The sequence below is a fragment of the Sphaerodactylus townsendi genome, linkage group LG06 (assembly GCF_021028975.2).
Source record: "Sphaerodactylus townsendi isolate TG3544 linkage group LG06, MPM_Stown_v2.3, whole genome shotgun sequence".
NCBI classification, from domain to species: Eukaryota; Metazoa; Chordata; class Lepidosauria; order Squamata; family Sphaerodactylidae; genus Sphaerodactylus; species Sphaerodactylus townsendi.
The window spans coordinates 125,664,337-125,686,226 of record NC_059430.1 but is presented as its reverse complement, the minus strand read 5'-3'; the positions used below and the strand labels follow the sequence as shown (position 1 = coordinate 125,686,226).

Sequence of the window (21,890 nt, the reverse complement as noted above, 5' to 3'; positions counted from 1 at the left end):
CAGAAAGTTTCTGCAACAAAGTAACCATTATTTAGTTAGACCTGGGAGGAGTCGGGGTCAGTCAACGTTGTTACAATTAAAGCTTTAAGTGTTGAACTGTTAACTGGGTCAGTGAGTCTTACACTCTGCTTTGGCCGGGTGCAGGGCACCTAAATAACCACCTGGGAAGCAGAACAGTCCCAGTGGTGATCGGCACACTGGGTGCAGTGCCTAAAGACCTTGGATGGCACTTAAAAACAATCGGCGCTGACAAAATCACCATATGTCAGCTGCAAAAGGCCGCCCTACTCGGCGCTGCACGCATTATTCGTCGATACATCACACAGTCCTAGATGCTTGGGAAGTGTCCGACGTGTGATGTAATACAAAATCCAGCATATTGATCTTGTTTGCTGTGTATAACTGTTTTTGTATCACTATAATAATAATAATAATAATAATAATAATAATAATAATAATAATAATAATAATAATAATAATAATAGCAGCATGACCAATGACACAGAGGCCTTTAAACCAGGGGTCCCCCCCCCCTCTTGGAGCCTGCAGGCACCTTTGGAATTCTGACACAACACAGTGAGCTCAATCACAAAATGGCTGCCAGAAAATGACTGACTTGGGAAGCAGAACCAGCCACAAAATGGCTGCTGCAGCTTACTGTCAGCCCCACAGTGAAGATCCTTGTTCTGTGGTATCAGCTGATGCCGAAGCAACATTTTTTAAAAAAATCTGCCCAGTCCACCAAACTTCCAGCGGCCAATGAGAAGCCTTGCTGGGCAAAAGCCCCACTTTCTAAAAAGGTTTGGTGGGCGCCAGTAAAAGATGTCAGTAGGCACTAGGGCCAACCCGTTTTAAACACACCTTTTAATAAATTAAAATATGAAATGATGGCATATTTTCAGGGAAAGCTTGCTGCTTCAGAAGAGCTTTCCTGGGTTCAAAAAAAGACACTTTCCTGTTTCAGACACTCATGCTTTGGACAAGATCGTGGTTGTCGGGATCGTGGCCGGGGCCTTGGCTGGCACTGCGCTGATTGGAGCCCTGCTTTACTACGCTGTCTGTGAGTAAGACGTGGGGGGCTGGTGGTTGTGTTACCACCTTATGGGACAGGAAGGGCATCAGAGGATGTGGATCTCCCTTTCCACTGGCAAAAGGGAGACGAGGTGGCCTGGGATTCTTCTGACCACTGAAAAGGCCTTGCTGAGGACCCTGAGGATTGCCGAGGACTCTGAGGATTCCACACACACCATTGAAAACAGTCTGAAAACGTTTTCAAAACGTTTTCAATTCCCTCCTCCCTGTTTGTTCATACTCATCCCCTGGATACGATTCCCGGCTACCTTTCTGTGGTCATTCTGTTTTTTTTAAAAAAAACCTCATGCTGTGATTCTCTAGGGGTCGTGTCTTCATAGTGTTAGGTCTCGAACCTCAAGCCAATAAACGGACTCTGAATTGTTGATCAGTAGATCAGTTGATCAGTTGATAAAGCATCAGAGGACTCAAGATTGCTAAAGCCTGTTCTGATAAACCTGGCCTTTGCCATCCCCTTTATCTTGTTGCAAGTCCCCCCTCCCCGCTTTCCCAGGAATGTTGTGAAAAACAATCCCGGGAGCTAAGGCGCCCCAAGGTCGGCTACAGATAGTAATAGCAATAGTCATGTCCCCACAAGATAACAAATGCAACCAGAGGAGTACTGGGTCCAAATGGTGGCCGGACATCAAAAACCCTCCGGGCGCCACCCCCCAGGAGCGCCCTGCTTGCTCACAAGTAAGCCCCGCAGCTTACTCACGAGCAAGCGCCACAGCGCTTACTCGCACAGCCCCTCCTTCTCAGCAGTCGCCCTGGACTTACCCAGGCTGGCTCCAGGCTGCCACTCCGGCAGCCACCTCTATGACTTTCTTAAAGGGGCAATTCCCCAAAGATTGCTTAAAAGGGAAAGCAATCTTTAAGCAATCTGTGACATGAGTCTTAGTCATAGATAAGACTCTTATCTATGTCATAGAGGCTGGCTGCCAGAAGTCGAGCAGCTAGAATGTAAAAGTTGCGACCCAACCTCTAGTTCTTAAAAGATGCTGTCCCGCCTCCAAAGAAAGGACAGCATAAGGGACACAACGGAGGACCCAAACATTTTATAAAGAAAACCAGATTGGATATGTTCAAGAGAGGGCTTCCAAGCAGGAATCCATCTAGGGACTCCATATAATTATAATAGGTCAGTGGTGGCGAACCTTTGGCACTCCAGATGTTATGGACAACAATTCCCATCAGCCCCTGCCAGCATGGCCAATTGGCCATGCTGGCGGGAATGATAGGATCCATAGCATCTGGAATATAAATTAATAAAGAGTTGGACCATGTTGAATAATTTCAAAGCTGCCGGGATAAATTTACCACCACTGTGGAAAAAGAACTTTTGAACGGCAGCTGACAGATTTCGACTGCTCTTCATGATCTTATCTCTATGTTTGGACCAGCCTGGTTGATGATGAAAAACAATCCCTAAGTATTGTCGAAGGCTTTCACGGCCAGAATCACTGGGGTGCTGTGTGGTTTCTGGGCTGTATGGCCATGTTTTAGCAGCATTCTCTCCTGACGTTTCGCCTGCATCTGTGGCTGGCATCTTCAGAGGATCTGATATCATTTAAGTAATAGCTTGAATGAGATAAAACGACCGCATCATTTGCATATAGAAGGCACAGGGACATTTTCCAAATGCGGGCAATGAGAATTAACATTCAACAAAAACAAAGCAAAATCGTGAAGGAAAAGATTAAACTATACAGGGGCCGACATACACCCCTGTTTGACACCCGGGGATACCAGAATTTGGGGAGTCAAATGGGCTCGTGCGGGATCACTTCTCACCTGGCAAGAAGGGTTTTTGTATAGGGACATTATTAACAAAAAAAAGCCTCAGATTTATACCAAGCTTCATTAGCTTGGCCCACAGAACCAAAGGCCCCTTTAAGATCAATAAAAGCTACATACCGTGTTTCGCCGAATATAAGACAGTGTCTTATATTAATTTTTGCTCCCAAAGATGCGCTATGTCTTATTTTCAGGGGATGTCTTATATTTCTGTATTTATTCTGTTCGTCAGGCATGCTTCCAAACAAAAACTTTGCTACGTCTTACTTTCGGGGGATGCCTTATATTTCGCACTTCAGCAAAACCTCTACTACGCCTTATTTTCTGGGGATGTCTTATATTCGGGGAAACAGGGTAGAGATTAGATTTACCCATCTTTACATATTTTGAAATCAGGATTTCAAAGTTGGAGAGTGACCCCACATAGCCTTTCCCTTCATAAAACCCAACTGGTTAATGCCAGCGGTGTTTTCCGTTGAGATCCAGGAAAGATGTTTTAGCAAAAAAAAATTGTTCGTACATTGATCAAATGCACTCCTCTAAGTAAAACCATCTTAATTTGCCTCCTAAACATCAAGAGTAAGGGAGTCAGGCAGGCCTCCCTGGGAAGGCTATTCCATAATGCCAGTGAGAAAAAAAAATCCTTTTTCATTAAAGCCTTATTCTCCTGGCATTTCGCCTGCATCTGTGGCTGGCATCTTCAGGGGATCCTCTGAAGATGCCAGCCATGGATGCAGGCGAAACATCAGGAGAAAGTGCTAGTAGGACACAGCCATACAGGCACCCTGAAACCACACAACACTCCAGTGATTCTGGCCGCGAAAGCCTTCGCCAATACATACAACCATCCTCAGTTGCCTCCTAAAGAACAAGAGGGAGGGAGTCAGGTAGGCCTCCCTGGGAAGGCTGTGGCATAATGCCAGTGAAAAGCCCTTTTTCATGTACCCCCCCAGCCAAACTTCCTTGATTGGTGGGACAGCCTCTTAACACCTGGGCAGGAATGTACAAAGAAAGACTATGCTTCAGATACTCCAGTCTTAAACCACGTGAGACTTTTAAGAAGAGAAGAGTTTGGATTTATCTCCCCCCTTTCTCTCCTGCAGGAGATTCAAAGGGGCTGACAATCTCCTTGCCCTTCCCCGCTCACAGCAAACACCCTCTGCGAGGAGGTGGGGCTGAAGCTCGAAGCTGTGACTGCTTGGAGTCACCCAGCTGGCGTGTGTGGGAGTGTACAGGCTAATCTGAATTCCCCAGATAAGCCTCCACAGCTCAGGCGGCAGAGCTGGGAATCAAACCCAGTTCCTCCAGATTGGATACACGAGCTCTTAACCTCTTACGACCGACATCTTAAATTGGGCTCAGCAGCAGATTGGTAGCTGGTGCAATTGCTGTAGCATTGGGGTCATAAATCTCAAGAGCTGCCCACCCGACCAGCGTTTTGCAATAGCTCCCGATTCCAAACAGTCTTCGAGGGTAGCCCCAACTAGAGTGTATTGCAGTAGTCAGTTAAACAACGGCATGGATCACTTTGTCTAGATGCGAATGACCCTGCAGTGGACACAGCTGACTAACCAGCTGCACGAAGGTAAAAGCACTCCAAACTGGGGCAGGTTTAAAACCCACGACCGCCCAAAACTGGCTGCCCAATTTTCACTCGCTGTGTTTTCTTTCCCCCTTCAGGTTGCTGGGGTCAAAGAGTGCCCCAGAGGGGGCCGAACTCTTCCCTACCTGTTTCTGCAAAGCAGTCGGCGGTGAGTGAGTTTGTATTGCTGGGGGTAGAAATTAAAGCTTTTTCGAAGCAGCTGTATGGATCTAAAGGGTGCTTGAAAGAGAATGGGGTTGGGCCCCAGAGAATTCCCTCTGTAGATGAGACAGGAAAGAGATACCTGGAAAGGTTTCCCTGTCTAAAGCCCTTCAGGGGTTGGGCAGTATATAAGTTGAAAAAATAAATAGATAGATACAGCTCTGGCCCCCGCCTGGTGGAACGCTCTCCCTCCAGCTGTGTGGCAGGCCTCACCGGATCTCAATGAGTTCGCAGGGGCTTGCAAGACTGAGCTGTTCCGCCAGGCCTTTGGGGAGGATGGCGCTGATGCCCCGTTAACATCTGTGGATCCTGCCATCCCTCCCCTCTTTTAGGGGATTGGTTAGTAGGTCGCCTCTTGTATTATTTATTGTATTTGATATTAACACGCTGCTTTTAATGGTGTTTTAATGATTCAAGACTATAGAGCCATTACTATGATTTATTTAACGATTTGAGATTTATTGATTGTATTGGTGCTCTATTGGTATATTCATGTTCACGCCCTGAGCCTTGAGGAGGCGATTATCGCCTGTAATAAATAAATAAAATAAATAGAAATGAAAATAAGAAATGGAGTAGGTAGGTAGGTAGGTAGGTAGGTAGGTAGGTAGGTAGGTAGGTAGGTAGGTAGGTAGGTAGGCAGGTAGGCAGGCAGGCAGGTAGGTAGGTAGGTAGGTAGGTAGGTAGGCAGGCAGGCAGGCAGGCAGGTAGGTAGGTAGGTAGGCAGGTAGGTGACAGACAGACAGACAGACAGACAGACAGACAGACAGACAGACAGATAGATAGAGTTCCATGAAGTCACAGCCAACTTATGGCAAACCAGTAAATGTGGCAAGGTGGTTTACCATTGCCTGCCTCTACACAACAGCCCTGCATTCCCTTGATGGCCTCCCATCCAAGTACTGGCCTCATTTGCTTCTGCGATCTGATGAGATCAGGCTGGCCTGAGTCATCCTAGTCCAGACCAAGGAAAGGTTTAGGGGTTCAGATCTGGGCAATGCGGCAACTCTGGGATTTCTGCGGATGCCACTCAAGTTCCTTCTCCTTTGGCCTCAGCTTAGGGCAGTGATGGCGAACCTTTTCGAGACCGAGTGCCCAAATTGCAACCCAAAACCCACTTATTTACATAGAAGTGCCAACGACGAATTTAACCTGAATACTGAGGTTTTAGTTTAGAAAAAACGGTTGACTCCTAGGCATGCGTTACTCAGGAGTAAGCTTGGTGGTAGTCGGTGGCTTTGCTTTGAAGCAACTGTGCAACTCTTCCAATGGGTGAATCATGACTCAGAAGTAAGCCCCATTGCCAGCAACCAAGCTTACTCCCAGGTAAAGGATCATGCTTTAGTTCTTCACATGAAAATCAGTGAGGTTTAACAGTTACCCTGCTTCCCCAAAACTAGGTCTTAGGTTTAATGCTAATAATCGAGCCCAGCAGCCCAGGCCAGCCTAGATGTGTATGTGAAGCATACTTTGACATTGAAGAAGAAGAAGAGTTGGGTTTATATCCCCACCTTTCTCTCCTGTAAGGAGACTCAAAGGGGCTTACAAACTCCTTTCCCTTCCCCCCTCACAACAAACACCCTGAGACGTAAGTGGGGTTGAGAGAGCTCCGAAGAACTGTGACTAGCCCAAGGTCACCCAGATAAGCCTCCACAGCTCAGGCAGCCAAGTGGGGAATCAAACCCGGATCCTCCAGATTAGAGTACACCCGCTCTTAACCACTATGCCATTGGGCATGCCGAGGTCACATCTGTGGGACCTGAATTTCCTTTTCTGTTCCATCAGGTCTGAAATGGTCAACTAAAGCCTGGAAGCCATTTTTGATATGTAGCAACGATTGACAGTAATGGAAAAGAAATTGCTGTGATTGAAAAAAGAAGGAAAGAAAGAAGGAAATAAATATTTTTCCATTGACAGGAAGGAGCACGCTGACACTTTTTAAAATCAAAATGAAAGAAAAGTTCTTTCTACCCTTCCTGTTCTTTTAGCTCAGAGGGGCTCCAGATTGTCTAGAAATACATATTCTGAGCTTTCAGCAACCAGTTGCACATTGAACTACATGCTCTTTTTGGGAGAAAATAAAACAGAAAGTGGTTCTGCACCAGTTTGGAATATTTGCGTTTGAGCTTCTCCCCCACCTTGTGATCTTACCTTTTCTAAAACAACACAAACTACTGGCAACACAAACTTCAACTGACGAGTCCGTCTAAACATCTAGTTGTTATAATTAAATGTGCAAATGGCATACTCCCATTTCTGTGTGTCTGCTTTCATTAAATAGAACCTGCTACAAAACCAACTGTGTGTGTGTGTGTGCGCAGTGTTTTCAGTATTATGGAGAGCAGGAGCCAGGAGGGCAGACAGAGTGGCTGGGAGGTTGTTTGGGAAGCTCTCCAGGGGCCTTTCCCCACTTATCTTAAGCCCTGCGCTACTCGCGCAGGGCCCCTCGGCACTCCCCACTGAGAGGGGCGGCGACAGCGCAGCCGCCCCGACGCTGCTGCTGTCGCGCCCCTCAGCCCGAGGCATCCCTGGCGCTCTTTCAAAGGGCGCCTTTTGATGACCCCGTGGGGACGCCCGGGCGCGCGCCAGGGATGCCGCGCACTGGGAATTGCGGGCAGCAGCCCTCGGAAAAAGGTAAGTGGGGAAAGGGCCCAGGTCAGCTACCAAGAGGAGCAGAATCTGTGGCAGGAGAGAGGGGTCCTTGTTCTGGGGAACTTGTAGAAGTTGGCTGAGAGAACTCAGGCAGTTTCCTGGACCACCATAGCGGGTATTTTAAATGAATATCCGGGCGATAACGGACAGCATGATTCATTTGGGTGATGCGTAGCTACCTATCCAGTCTGCAGCTGCTGTTAGTTGCCCTGAACCGGCATAAACAGAAGGGAGATCGACATGTAACAAAGAACCGGCTGATCTGTGGCACTTGACTGCTTCGGTGCACCCTGACATCACGAGATGGGGGGGGGGGTTCCCGATTCTGCGGAAGCTGAGAAAAGTGCAAAGACTTCCCTGCCTCAATTATCCGTCTTATACCCTTTGCACTTATGCAACCTCGGCCTGATTCAGAACAAAAAGGAAGGGAGGTCAAGCGTCAAGATGGGGCGCGATCCACCAGGCAGTTGCCCTGCAGCGCAAATCCTTCCCGCGCCCGCCCGCGCAAATCGAAAGGATGACTCGCTGGGGTGACCTTCCCCGTCCGCCCGCTGGGGGCGCTCGTCCGGGATCCGAAAGATGCGGGGCGCCTACTCCGCGCTGGCCCCGTTCCCCCCCCCCCCCGGCAGGCGGAGGCGGCGGCGAGCCGAGCCCCTCCATGGGCAGGCGGGGGGCGGAGGGGCCCTGGCCCGCTGGGGGGTCGCCCAGACGGCACAGCTCCTGGCCAGCCGCGCTGCTCGCAGGTGAGACGGATCTGGACCCTGTGTGTGGGGGGCGGGGGGAGGATGACGGAGCCCCGCCCTGAGCCCCTCCAACACGGCAGCCCAGGTGGGTCGCCCGGCTCCGGAGTGGGCGCCCCTCCCCTCCCCGGGCGACGGTTCTCCACCTTCTTTGCCTTGGCAGTGTCGGAAGATCCACACCTGGTGCGTGTGTATCCCTTGAAAAGTAGCAGAGTGGCACAGAGGCTGAACACAGGGAAGCTTACCTGGGCACAAACACGTGGTTGAGCTTGCTAGAGAGAACTTCAGACGCAAAAGAAAATCGGAGTCATTTGTCGTTTCTTATCTAATAAAAAGAGTATTTATTAGTGAACTCCATTCTGGATAGCAAGGTGGAGAGAGAGGTTCACTATCTAGTCCAGTGATGGCGAACCTGTTTGAGACCGAGTGCCCAAATTGCAACCCAAACCCAACTTATTTATCGCAAAGTGCCAACCCAGCAATTTAACCTGAATGCTGAGGTTTCAGTTCAGAAAAAACTGGTTAGCTCCCTCTTCCTCCGCCCCACCCGCTCGAGCCGGGGCCAGCCTGCTCTAGCCTCCAGCAAGTCCCGTGTGCACCGCTCTGTGCCTCTCTAGCATCTCTGCCTCCTCTGCACCCCCCGCCTTCGGGCAGCAGCCACCCAGAGCATAGGCACCAGGCCCGCCAGCTGAGTCCTCCCTGCTCACCGTGGTGTGCGCACGTTGTGCTCAGTGGCCCAGGCCAGCCTAGATGTGTGTGTGTGTGTGTGTGTGTGTGTGGTGATTTTCCACCCCCCACATGACAAACTCTGTGCCTACGTGCCCACAGAGAGGGCTCCGAGTGCCACCTCTGGCACCCGTGCCATAGGTTCGCCATCACTGATCTAGTCTAATCTAGCTGGATGGAGGCGGATGCGTAGGAGACACATCCTCTCCCTAGGCATGGTGAAAGTAAGAGTAATGGAGAGTGTCCGAGAAGAAGGCGGAAGCAAGGGAGGAAGTCCCTAAGAGTATCAGTCTACATCAAAGGGATAGAGTCAGCATGATAGGGTAAAGGTGACAAATTCCTAAGTCCCTATCTAGCCACTAGCTCGCTAGTAAAAAACCCCTCTGTAGGATGAGGCAGGAAACAGCGTACAGTCCCTTTCTTCCAACAGGCAGGAAGGGGCTGTCGCCCCACCTGAGTCCCTTGGGTCTCATCCCCCCCCCTCCTCCTGCCCAACCGGGATAACGGCTGCTGGAAAGCAGGAGCAAGTCCCACCTCCCCCTGGGAAGCACGAACTGTTGTGCTTTTGAGGACAGTGGTGCATAACAGTTACAGAGGGTGAAATCACCCCTGCTGCCATGAATTTGGGTGCGCCCCAATTCCCCCCCCCCCACCCCCAGCCTTAGGAGGTTGAACCATTCTAATAATATGCCAATAAACTATTCCAAGTATCCAAAGCCAGGCTGTTTCTCAGGAGTTTCATTTGAGGTTCTAATTCTCCACCTGCCTACCTAGCTAGGCAGTTGGACTATCTATCCAGTTGAAAGAATTGGTGATAGTCATTCAATGAACTATAAATTCTCTTGTATAAAAGTATCATGGTCAACAATGCACAAAATAATGGTTTCGACAAAGACATCGCATAAATATGACTGATAAGTCTCATATTTGTTGGGGACTATTTTCTAATGCGGAAGCATACAGTTTTCTTGACTGCTGTACCTCAACCGACTGTACTAACATATTTCTCTGAGACAGAGTATAATTAGAATGTCAGAAAATCTGCAATTTTTGGATTGAATCATTTAGTGTGTTTCAGTGACTGCCTCTTGACCCATTCTTGGCAACTGACTCTGGGATTTTAATCTTAAAATCTGACTTAACACAAACCCCAACGTTGAATTTTCAACCCAAATAGTCCGAGTGTTGGAAGATTCATTATTTCTGTGCCCTCCCCCTCCTTCCCTGTTCTTGGCAGCTGACACTTAAGAAGGATTCAGTGAAACCGCTTTTAAAAGGCAGCATAAGAATGGCTGGTAGTAGAACAATACTGAAAAATTTGAGGCCAGCCAAGCCGAAAAAAACAAGGACTGTATGCCAATAAACTATTCCAAGTATCCTTCGGGGAAGAGGCGGCCTAGAAATCTAAAATATAAATAAATAAATAAATAAAAATATAGGGATACAAGGCAATGAGGTATAAGCAGTTAGTTTGAGTATAATTTCAATAGATACTTCATAAACCGTTCATAAAGATTATTCATAAAGATATATTGTGATTGTATTGTCGAAGGCTTTCTGAAGATGCCAGCCACAGATGCAGGCGAAACGTCAGGGGAGAATGCTGCTAGAACACGGCCATACAGCCCGGAAACCACACAGCACCCAAATATATTGTGATTATAGTACAGTAAACCTTTATTAGGCATAAATAATTCTGCATACAGTATGTTTGTATGATAAACAGCAATACAACGAGGAATCCAGTACACCAAGTTAGGACAAATCATACACAAACTCTCCGGAGACACACCGCGACATCCATATGTTAATCAAAACTGATTTGAATGACTTCCCATGTTCACCACAGTGACCTAGGCCTCAGACATCAAATCAATGTAATTTAGATGATTTGATACATTGAGGGACACATTTTAGTACTGTCTTTGGGATATTACTTCCGCTAGATATGTAGCGACCCTAAAGGTTAACTCAGAAGATGCATCACTAAGTAAATACTTAGTAAGTAAAAACATACTGTATGCAGAATTATTTATGCCTAATAAAGGTTTACTGTACTGTACTGTAATTGTGATTATTTAACTGGATATAAAGGTAATAAACACACATATAATGAGAGCATGTCATACACATTGTCCATGAGGCACGAAACCTGCAATAGTCATATTGCGTGTACCAGTCAGTTGAAAGAGTCAGTATCTCCAATATTCAATGAATCAAAAATATTAAGATGAATGGTGGTAGTAGACAGCAGCAGCTCCAGCAAGTGATGAAGAAACTACGGCGACAGCAGCCGCATTCGCGTGCCTCATGGACAATGTTCATGACGTGCTCTCATTATATGTTTGTTTATTACCTTTATATCCAGTTAAATAGCCACAATATATCTTTATGAATAATCTTTATGAAGGGTTTATGAAGTGTCTATTGAAATGATACTCAAACTAACTGCTTATACCTCATTGCCTTGTATCCCTATATATACAGTCCTTGTTTTTTCGGCTTGGCTGGCCTCAAATTTTTCAGTATTGGTTTGACTGTATATATTTGCTGATCTGGTAGTAGAACAAGCCAGAGGCATGAAACCCTTTTCAGTAGCCTGAAATGAGACCTGATACTTCATGGTAATTCTGGCATTGAAGCTGTTTTTTTTTGTTCAGGATGAACTCGACCTGGTTGTTTTGTTGCATTTGATTAAATTTCTATCCTGCCTTACCTTCTTGGACTCAAGGGGTCCAGTTGCAAAGACAGAAGTACCCGTTGGTTCTGGTGGGTTTTCCGGGCTGTGTGGCCATGGTGTGGTGGATTTTGTTCCTAACGTTTCGCCTGCATCTGTGGCTGGCATCTTCAGAGGCGTATCACAGAGAAAAGTCTGTTTCACACTGTGTCTAAGTGAGAAGGGAAAGTTTAGTGTGGTATATTGTCCATGTCCCAGGGTGGGGAACCAATCTTTAAGTGTTTGGGTGGAACTTGCTATGCAAAGGTGTGGTTGAGGTACGTGTATTGCGCGGTGGGGTTTATCAGTCCATTTTTTTACTGGGAGCCAGGCTGCCTTGCTAATTTTAAGCGATCTCTTCTTTCTTATTGAAGTTCTCCTGGTGTTTGTGAATTTCAATGGCCTCCCTGTGCAGTCTGACATAGTAAGCTTCTGAATTGTCCAGAATGTCAGTGTTCTCAAATAAAATGTTATGTCCAGTTTTGTTTAACACATGTTCTGCAACTGCAAATTTTTCAGGATGGTTAAGCCGACAGTGTCTTTTGTGTTCCTTAATACGGGTCTGAATGCTGCATTTTGTAGTTCCTATGTAGATCTTTCCTCAGCTACAGGGTATGTGATATACTCCTGCAGAAGTGAGGGGGTCTGTATTTTTCTGGTGGGTTTGAAGATGGTCTCTACGTAATGCTTTTTCATCAGTTTCCCTATTTGATCTGTGATTCCCTTGATGTATGGTAGAAATATTTTTTCCGGTGGTGGGCTGTTTCTCCTCAGTCCTCTGGAATCTGTGATACGCCTCTGAAGATGCCAGCCATAGATGCAGGCGAAACGTTAGGAACAAAATCCACCAGACCACGGCCACACAGCCCGGAAAACCCACCAGAACCAGTTGAATCCAGCAGTGAAAGGCTTCGACAATACAGAAGTACCTGTGTTTCCCTGAAAATAAGACAGGGTCTTATATTCCCAAGAAATCCAATTCCAAAGCCTTTATTGGCATTATAAATTACAGAGTTAGTAAAAAGGTGCATTTATCTACTAACTGAGACATTCAAATATTAAAATACATTAAATGAGACTTCCAGCCAGAGAAATCTGATTTGCTTGTCACAGAAGTGCACATTTATAGAAAAATATCCATCTTATCTTTCTCTTAATAATAATAATACATGTTATGCATATTATACCCTCCCCTGTACTACCGTGTTTCCCCGAATATAAGACAGTGCCTTATATTAATTTTTGCTCCCAAAGATGCGCTATGTCTTATTTTCAGGGGATGTCTTATATTTCTGTATTCTGTTCGTCAGGCATGCTTCCAAACAAAAACTTTGCTACATCTTACTTTTGGGGGATGCCTTATATTTCACACTTCAACAAAACCTCTACTACGTCTTATTTTCCGGGGATGTCTTATATTTGGGGAAACAGGGTAGCTGGGCTCATGGCAGGTTACAACCAAGATAACATACAATTTACATCAACATTTTACTAATTTGTAACTAAATAGGAGACAACATAAGCGCAGACAAGCCAATCAAAATACATGTATGATTTACGAGAAGAAGGCAAACTTCAACTTTTAACCTTTATGAAAAAGCAGATAACCTGATTTGTTTCCGTGTAACTCTACTGACTAACTGGCTAACATCAACTTAGACCTAAGCGGACAAGTTTTATAGACAGTTGAGAGTGGTTGAAATCTTGGTTAACATAGAACCTCAGCAAGAAAAAAGGAATGATATACCTGCTAGAGTGGTTTCGGTTCGGATAAATGTTTTAGTTAATGATCGGTGTGTTCTTAAGAAATCAAAGTTAACATTTTTTAACATATCCTGTCTTTCCCCCTAATGGGAGTGTAACATGCACACCGTGCAAGGGACCCTAAATGGATCACCTCACAGCAGGGACGTAGGTATAGATTTTTTATGGGGGGGTTCAGGGGTGGGGCCACACCCCCACCTGCCCCTAGTGCATGGCCACGCCTCCCCAAGCCCCGCCCCTCTCCTTGCGCTTATAAAAGCAGCTCTCCGAGGTTGGGGATGGCAGACTCTCCTGCCCTGCCCTCCCCTGCCCCTCCCCTCTGGGCAGAGGCATAGAGGGAAAATGGAGCCTGGTGCAAAATCTGAGTTTTGCCCCCCCCCCCCCCCGGGCAGCCGCTGTGATGCTGGAATCCACCCCCAAACAGCATAACTTTCAATGGTGTTTAAACTAGAGAGCCCAAATCCTCCTTTTAAATCCACCTTAAAGGGAGAATCTGGGGTCCATAGTTAAACAACATTGAAAGGGATGCTGTTTTGGGGTGGATTATCGCCCACCCTGAAACAGCATCACTTTCAGTGTGGCGTAGTGGTTAAGATCAGGTGCATTCTAATCTGGAGGAACCGGGTTTGATTCCCTGCTCTGCCACTTGAGCTGTGGAGGCCGATCTGGGGAATTCAGATGAGCCTGGGCACTCCCACACATGCCATCTGGGTGACCTTGGGCTAGTCACAGCTTTTTGGAACTCTCTCAGCCCCACCCACCTCACAGGTTTTTTGTTGTGAGGGAGCAAGGGCAAGGAGATTGTAAACCCCTCTGAGTCTCCTACAGGAGAGAAAGGGGGATATAAATCCAAACTCTTCTTCTTCTTCTAAACTGAGGACCTCAGATTCTCCCTTTAAATCCATGCTGAAAGGGGTGGATTTAAAAGGAGAATCTGGGGAAATTTGGGGGGTGCCTGCTGTCAGGGGTGCAATGGTTAAGTTAGAAGCACCAAACTTTCAGGGTATCTTAAGGAGTCTCTCCTAATGATACCACCCAGGTTTGGTGAAGTTTGGGTCAGGGGGTCCAAAGTTATGGATCCTCAAAGGTGTAGCCCCCATCTCCTATTAGCTCCCTTTGGAAACAGTGGGGGATGGGGCACTCCCTTTGGAAGTCCATAGCTTTGGACTCCCTTGACCAAACTTCACAAAACCTGGGTGGTATCAATAAGAGACTCTCCTGATAGTACATCCCAGGTTTGGTGAAGTTCGGTACAAAATGTCCAAAGTTATGGACCCTCAAAGATGTAGCCTTCATCTTCTATTAGCTCCTATTGAAAACAATGGGGCACCCCCTTTGGGAGTCCATAGCTTTGGACTCCCTTGACCAAACTTCACAAAACCTGGGTGGTATCAATAAGAGACTCTCCTGATAATATATCCCAGGATTGGTGAAGTTTGGTTCAGGGGGTTCAAAGTTATGGACCCTCAAATGTGTAGCCCCCATCTTCTATTAGCTCCCATTGGAAACAATGGAGGATGGGGGCACCCCCTTTGGGAGTCCATAACCTTGGACCCCCTGAACCAAACCTCACCAAACCTGGGTAGTATCATTAGGAAAGTTCCCCAAACAATCCCTTAAAGTTTGGTGGTGCTAGCTAGCCCAAACAATGTGCCCCCTGCAGGCCAAAAACCAAAAAAGCACTAAAATGTTTTAAAAACCCACAAATGCAGGGGCGGAGCTTCGGACATGAATTGGGGGGGGGGTTTCAAACCCGAGAACCCCCCCTTACCTATATCCATGCTGCCACATGAGGCAGAACCATCCACAAAATGGCTGCCTCCAGCTGTTTGCCTCAAGAGGTAGAACCAGCCACGAAATGGCTTTCAGTCACACTGTGAAGATCCTTGTGCTGTGGTGGCAGCTGCTTCCAAAACAACGTTTTAAAAAATCTGCCCACTCAATCAAATTTGCAGTGGCCAATGAGAAGCCTTGCTGGATGAAAGCCCCACTTTCCAAAAGTGTTGGGCAGGTGCCGGGAAAGGTAGCCGTAGGCAGTGTGATGGCCAGAGGCTCCATATTGGAGACCCCTGTTTTAATCATTAGAAAAGGAATTGATGGGGATCATTAGAAAAGGAATTGATAATAAAACTGCAAAGATTGTCATGCCCTTATATAAAGCAGTGGTGCGACCGCACTTGGAGTACTGTGTCCAGTTCTGGTCGCCGCATCTCAAAAAGGATATTGAGGAGATAGAAAAAGTGCAGAGAAGGGCAACAAGGATGATTGAGGGACTGGAGCACCTTCCCTATGAGGGAGAGTAGGCTGCAGCAGTTTGGGACTCTTTAGTTTGGAGAGGAGACGTCTGAGGGGGGATATGATTGAAGTCTATAAAATTATGCATGGGGTAGAAAATGTTGACAGAGAGAAATTTTTCTCTCTTTCTCACAATACTAGAACCAAGGGGGGGCATTCATTGAAAATGCTTTGGGGGGGAAGAATTAGGACTAATAAAAGGAAACACTTCTTCACTTTGAACGTGTGATTGGTGTTTGGAATATGCTGCCACAGGAGGTGGTGATGGGCCACTGAACCTGGATAGCTTTAAAAGGGGGCTTCTGGACAGATTTATGGAGGAGAAGTCGATTTATGGCTACCAATCTTGATCCTCTTTGATCTGAGATTGCAAATGCCTTAACAGACCAGGTGATCGGGAGCAACAGCCGCAGAAGGCCATTGCGTTCACATCCTACATGTGAGCTCCCAAAGGCACCTGGTGGGCCACTGCGAGTAGCAGAGAGCTGGACTAGATGGACTTTGGTCTGATCCAGCTGGCTTGTTCTTATGTTCTTATGTTCTTAATCACATCGATATATATAAAAGGCTAACAGTGTTTTTGTTGATGATAGTGTACCTCAGTAACTGCTGGGCCAATTCCTCTGAAAATTCCCAGCCACTATAGTCAGCCAGGCAAGACTGTTTTTAGATGTTCACATACCAGAAATTTCACACCTGGCCCAGGTAAAACGGACATGTAGCTGCCTGTGTGTAACTGTCACCCTTAGAATGTTCGTGCTGCTTAGAATGTTCACTCAAATGGCCAGATATGAGCAGTGAAAACAGTACATAGGCAGTAACTCGAGTGGAAGTGAAACACATATGCACACATAGACACAGGGAGAGGGAGGGAAGGAAGGAAGGAAGGAAGGAAGGAAGGAAAAGGAAGGAAGGAAGGAGAGAGGGAGGGAGGGAGGAAGGAAGGAAGGAAGAAAAAGGAAGGAAGGAAGGAAGGAAGGAAGGAAGGAAGGAAGGAAGGAAGGAAGGAAGGAAGAGGAAGAAGAGGAAGAGGAAGAGGAAGAGGAAGAGGAAGAGGAAGAGGAAGAGGAAGAGGAAGAGGAAGAAGGGGAGGGGGAGGGGAGTAGTAGTAGTAGTTTTGATTTATATCCCCCCTTTCTCAACTGCAGGAGACTCAAAGGGGCTGACAATCTCCTTGCCCTTCCCCCCTCACAGCAAACACCCTGTGAGGTAGGTAGGACTGAGAGAGCTCTGAGAAGCTGTGACTAGCCTAAGGTCACCCAGCTGGCATGTGTGGGAGTGTACAGGCTAATCTGAATTCCCCAGATAAGCCTCCACAGCTCAGGCGGCACAGCTTTGAATCAAACCCGGTTCGTCCAGATTAGATACATGAGCTCTTAACCTCCAACGCCACTGCCACTGAGAGGGAGGGGTGGCATCAGAGGTGGGATACAGCACAGTATCAGGCTGCGTGTTTGCATGAGCACGTACTGCTGGCCTCTGCAATTGATTTGCTGCTACTGTTCCTTTCCCATTTCACCACAATAAGCCACAGCAACCAAATGTACCTAGTGAATGGACGACACCTATTTGAAAAACGCTCTGTGGCTCAGAAGCGAGGTGCAGGCAAGATAGAATAATACAACTCCTTCAAGACTGAGAAAGTATATTTTCTGTTTCAGCCCCTCCTGTTTCAGCACCTCCTGTTTCAGCACCTCCTGTTTCACCCCCTCCTGTTTCACCTCTTGTTTCCCCACATCCTTTTTTTACTGTGGGAGTGATTGTTGGAATCGGGATCGGGGCCTTGGCTGGCACTGTGCTGATCGGAGTCCTGGTTTACTACTTTGTCCGTGAGTAAGATGTGGGGGGCCTGGTGCTTTTGATACCACCTTATGGGATAGGAAGGGCAAATGGGGCAGGAAGGGCACCAGAGGAGGTGGATCCCACCAGTTTTTCTACTGGCAAAAGAGAGAAGAGACAGCCTGGGATTCTTCTGACCACTGAAATGTGCTGAGACGTGCATGAAAGGAAGCCGCACCGGACAGGGGCTCCGAAAAGGAGGAACTAGAAGTGGTTGAGCAGGAAACGCTGGTCAGATCTTATCCCTGGACTCATGATTGAAGCAGGGGATATGTCTTCAGGCTGTCCATGAGGCGTTTTTATCATGCCCCCCAAAGAAGCCTTTATTATTTTCCTTATTAAGTTATCAGCTACCCCTATAGTTAGCATGGTTTCGTTCTCTGTATAGTCTTCAAAGGGAATTATCCCCTGTCCCTTTCAGAAGTTTCCCAAGAGGCAGTCTTCCTGCTATTACCCTGTTATTACCCTTTTATGTTCCTGTTATTACCCAGTAATCCCCCTGTTCAGTCAGTCAGTCAGTCAGTTCAAGGTGCCTAGGGAATTAGAAGGCAGCAGTATTTTGTCACGTCCAAGATGCATAGAGAGCATAAAGTTAAGGTTAACAGAGAGTAGTAGCCAGATAAAAGACTCAAGGAACCCAGAAGAAAGCCAAGACAAAGTGGACTTTCTTGAGAGGACCCAAGAAAGAATAAAGTCTACATCTTCAAGTTTTAGACAGACCCTGGGAGGAGTTAGGGTCTCCATTATTCTAAGCAATAAACCTTTTATTTGAACTGTTAAACCTTGCTTGTGACTCTCCCACTCTGTTCTGGGAGGGCACCAGAAACAGTTTTACTTGGAGAACAGAATAGTTTGTTTGTTTGTTTGTTTGTTTATTAAAAACATTGGCCTTCTTTCTTACTCAAAGGAGTCAAAGCACCTTACTATAGAGATAAAGTACATAAAATAGATTGATGGGACAGCCTCTTAACATTTGGGCAGGGGTGTATGGGAAATACTGTGCTTCCGATATATTCCAGTCTCCAACCACGCAAGACTTTTAAGGTCAAGACCAACATCTTAAATTGGGCTCAGCAGTGGATTGGTAGCCCTTGTAATTGCTGTAGTATTGGAGTTAGAGGTATCAATAGCTGGGCCCCCAGTCAGCAGTCTGGCTACACAGCATTCCGCAGTAGCTGCTGCTTCTGAACAGTCTTCAAGGGTAGCCCCAAGTAGACTGCATTGCAGTAATTCAGTCTAGATGTAACTAAGGTACTGTGGCTAGATCCAACTGACCCTGGAATGGACACAGTCGATGAGCCACCCAACCGTGGGCAAAAGCATTCTGAAAAGGAGCAGGAAAATGAAAAAGCCATATTGGCTCCCTGGTTTTTCATCACTGTGTTTTCTTTCTCTCTTTAGGTCGCTTTAAGCAGGGAGCGGACCAGGGGGTATCGATGTCTTCCCCATCCCCACCAGTTTAAGCAGATGAAAAAAAATGAGTGAGTTTCTACTATCTCACATTGTTTGCAGTTAGCTCAAGATCACCCAGCTGGCTCCATGTGGAGGAGTGAAGAAACAAATCCAGTTCACCCAATAAGAGTCTGTCGCTCGTGTGAAGCAGTGGAGAATCAAATTTGGTTCTCCAGGTTAGAGTCCACCACTCTCAACCTCTGCACCACTTATAGAGGTGGTTTCCCCTAGCCTTCCTCTGCATAGAGACCCTGGAATTCCTTGATGGTCTCCCCTCCAAGTACTAACCAGGTCTGCCCCGGATTTGCTTCCCAGATCTGATGAGGTCAGGCTAGCCTGGGCTATCCAAATCCAGGCCAAGGAAAGGTTTAGGGGTGGAGAACTGGGCAATGTGGCGACTCAGGGATTTCTTCGGCGGCCACCAAAGTCCCTTCTCCTTTAGCCTGGACTTAGGGGGACTCACAAGTCTTTGTTTTCAAAGAAGGGCCGATCTTACTTTGACGTTGGGCACGTAAGGGTCGCGTTTGAGGGACCTGAACTTCCTTTTCTGTTCCATCAGGCTTGAAATTGTCAACAAAAACCAGGAAGCCGTTTTTGATACGTAGCCGCCGTTGACAGTAATGCTAAAGAAACTGTTGCCTCTGAAAAGAAGAAGAATATTTTCAAGTAACTGGGAGACACACTGACACTTTTTAAAATAGATATTTTGTACGTTGAGAATGTTGTCATACCCTATTTTTTCCCTTTGCTCCGAGGAGCACCCCAGATTGTCTGGGAATATATATTCTGTGCTTTCAGGAACCAGTTTAGTATTGAACTACGTGCTGTTTGGGGAGAATATAAAGTAGAACGCGGTTCTGTACAAGCATGAAAGTTTTGTGTTTGAGTTTCTTCCCTACCCTTTGTGATTGTACTTCTACTAAAGCAACACAAACCACTGGCAATTAACATCCTCTTCTTTGGAAGTAAAGTTCATAGGGAAGCTTCTGCAACTCTGCAGAACTCCTCATAGATGGTGTAATTAAATGTATAGATATAATTTTGCCATTTCTGTGTCTCTGATTTCACTGGGTAGAAGCTGCTACAAGATGTACTGAGAGGGGTCCGGTTTTCTCAGGGCTGCGAACGGCAGAAGTTGGGTGGCAGGTTATTTGGGAAGCAATCTGGGAGAACTGTAAAGCGGAGTTGAGTCTGGTGAAGAATACGGGGCTCCTTGTTTTGGGGTACCTATAAAGGTAAAGGTAGTCCCCTGTGCTGATTACTGACCCATAGAAAGACTGTGTTTTTGGGGTAGTTTCAGAAGGATGGAAGGCTGAGTCAACCTTGAGCCACAGGAACCCACAGTTCCTTCTAGAAGCACATGGAGGGGAAATGTCCCCAGGGCACAACGGTGAAGTGGGGTGAATTTGCACCGCACCTACTCAGCTTGGAAGAGCTGGGTCAGCCCAAAGGAGAGGGCGTAGGAGGTTAGGAGCTCGTGTATCTAATCTGGACGAACCGGGTTTGATTCCCAGCTCTGCCGCCTGAGCTGTGGAGGCTTCTCTGGGGAATTCAGATTAGCCTGTACACTCCCACACACGCCAGCTGGGTGACCTTGCGCTAGTCACAGCTTCTCGCAGCTCTCTCAGCCCCACCTACCTCACAGGGTGTTTGTTGTGAGGGGGGAAGGGCAAGGAGATTGTCAGCCCCTTTGAGTCTCCTGCAGGAGAGAAAGGGGGGATATAAATCCAAACTCTTCTTCTTCTTCTTCTTTAGCCACGGCCGCATGCCTGTCTGAGCCGCCTCCTTCCGTCTTCAGGCCCTCCGGAGCGGGGTCAGCTCGGACGGGCGCCACGGCGGCAGGCTGCCTCCTGGGCCGCCTGCCATGATGCCCTGCCCCCCTAGGGAGGGGAGGGGACAGCCTGCAGGGAGGCAGGGGCGGGGCTCGGGGTGGCTTGGACAGTCCAGGAGCCAGCCTGCCACTGTGGTGCCCATCTGAGCTGCCCCTGCCCCCAAGCTATGCCCTCAGTGCAGGGGGCGCGGGGGTGCCCAGAGGTGTTGTCCCCGGGTGCCATCCCCCCCATACGCCTCTGGTTCCTTCCCAAAGTCTGGAAAAGATAAAGAGCCATCTGGCTTCCCTCCCTTTGCAGAGAGGCCCAGGAGCAGCAGTGGCGTTGGAGGTTAAGAGCTCGTGTATCTAATCTGGAGGAACCGGGTTGGATTCCCAGCTCTGCCGCCTGAGCTGTGGAGGCTTAGCTGGGGAATTCAGATTAGCCTGTGCACTCACTGGCGTAATGCCCATTGGGCAAGGTGGGCAGCTGCCCAGGGCATCACCTTGTGGGGGCATCAAAAGGCTGGGCTCGTTTTGGGGTGTTTTAGTGGTTTTCCATTTTTGGCCTGCAGGGGGCGCAGTTTTTAGGCTAGCCCAGGGGTAGGGAACCTGCGGCTCTCCAGATGTTCAGGAACTACAACTCCCATCAGCCCCTACCAGCATGGCCAATTGGCCATGCTGACAGAGGCTGATGGGAATTGTAGTTCCTGAACATCTGGAGAGCCGCAGGTTCCCTACCCCTGGGCTAGCAGCACCACAAAGTTTGACGTATCATCAGGAGACTGCCCTTATGCTACTCCCCAAGTTTGGTGAGGTTTGGTTCAAGGAGTCCAAAGTTATGGACTCCCAAAGGGGGTGCCCCATCCCCCATTGTTTCCCATGGGAGCTAATAGGAGATGGGGGCTACACTTTTGAGGGTCCTCACCAAACTTGGAGGGTAGCATAAGGACTGATATGTCTAAAAATGCACCCCCTGCACCAATGTCCTGGTGCAAAAAAAAAAATTGGTCATGGTGGAGTGGCCGCCCATGGGGGGGCATACAACTCAGGTTTTGCCCAGGGCTACAGTTTGCCCAGGGCTGCCTCGTTACGCCCCTGCTGTGCACTCCCACACACGCCAGCTGGGTGACCTTGGGCGAGTCACAGCTTCTCGGAGCTCTCTCAGCCCTCACCCACCTCACAGGGTGTTTGTTGTGAGGGGGGAAGGGCAAGGAGATTGAAAGC

At 47.6% G+C, this 21,890-nt stretch overlaps 1 protein-coding gene and 2 long non-coding RNA genes across 3 annotated transcripts in view; all 3 read left to right on the top strand.

Annotated features, from left to right (window-relative positions):
* Window positions 1-960: 960 nt before the first annotated feature.
* On the top strand, window positions 961-6,887 carry LOC125435122. The gene is made up of 3 exons (XR_007244858.1): window positions 961-1,060; window positions 4,549-4,619; window positions 6,458-6,887. It is a non-coding gene; the product is annotated as an uncharacterized LOC125435122 (long non-coding RNA).
* Window positions 6,888-7,955: 1,068 nt separating this feature from the next.
* The window catches only part of LOC125435120 (carcinoembryonic antigen-related cell adhesion molecule 5-like), a 110,720-nt gene continuing 96,785 nt past the window's right edge, over window positions 7,956-21,890 (top strand). The window contains exon 1 of the mRNA XM_048501174.1: window positions 7,956-8,067. Coding sequence (XP_048357131.1) covers window positions 7,983-8,067 — 85 coding nt within the window. The 5' untranslated portion in view covers window positions 7,956-7,982. The remainder of the gene's footprint in view (window positions 8,068-21,890) is intronic.
* On the top strand, window positions 17,251-19,895 carry LOC125435121. The gene is made up of 3 exons (XR_007244857.1): window positions 17,251-17,394; window positions 18,806-18,885; window positions 19,416-19,895. It is a non-coding gene; the product is annotated as an uncharacterized LOC125435121 (long non-coding RNA).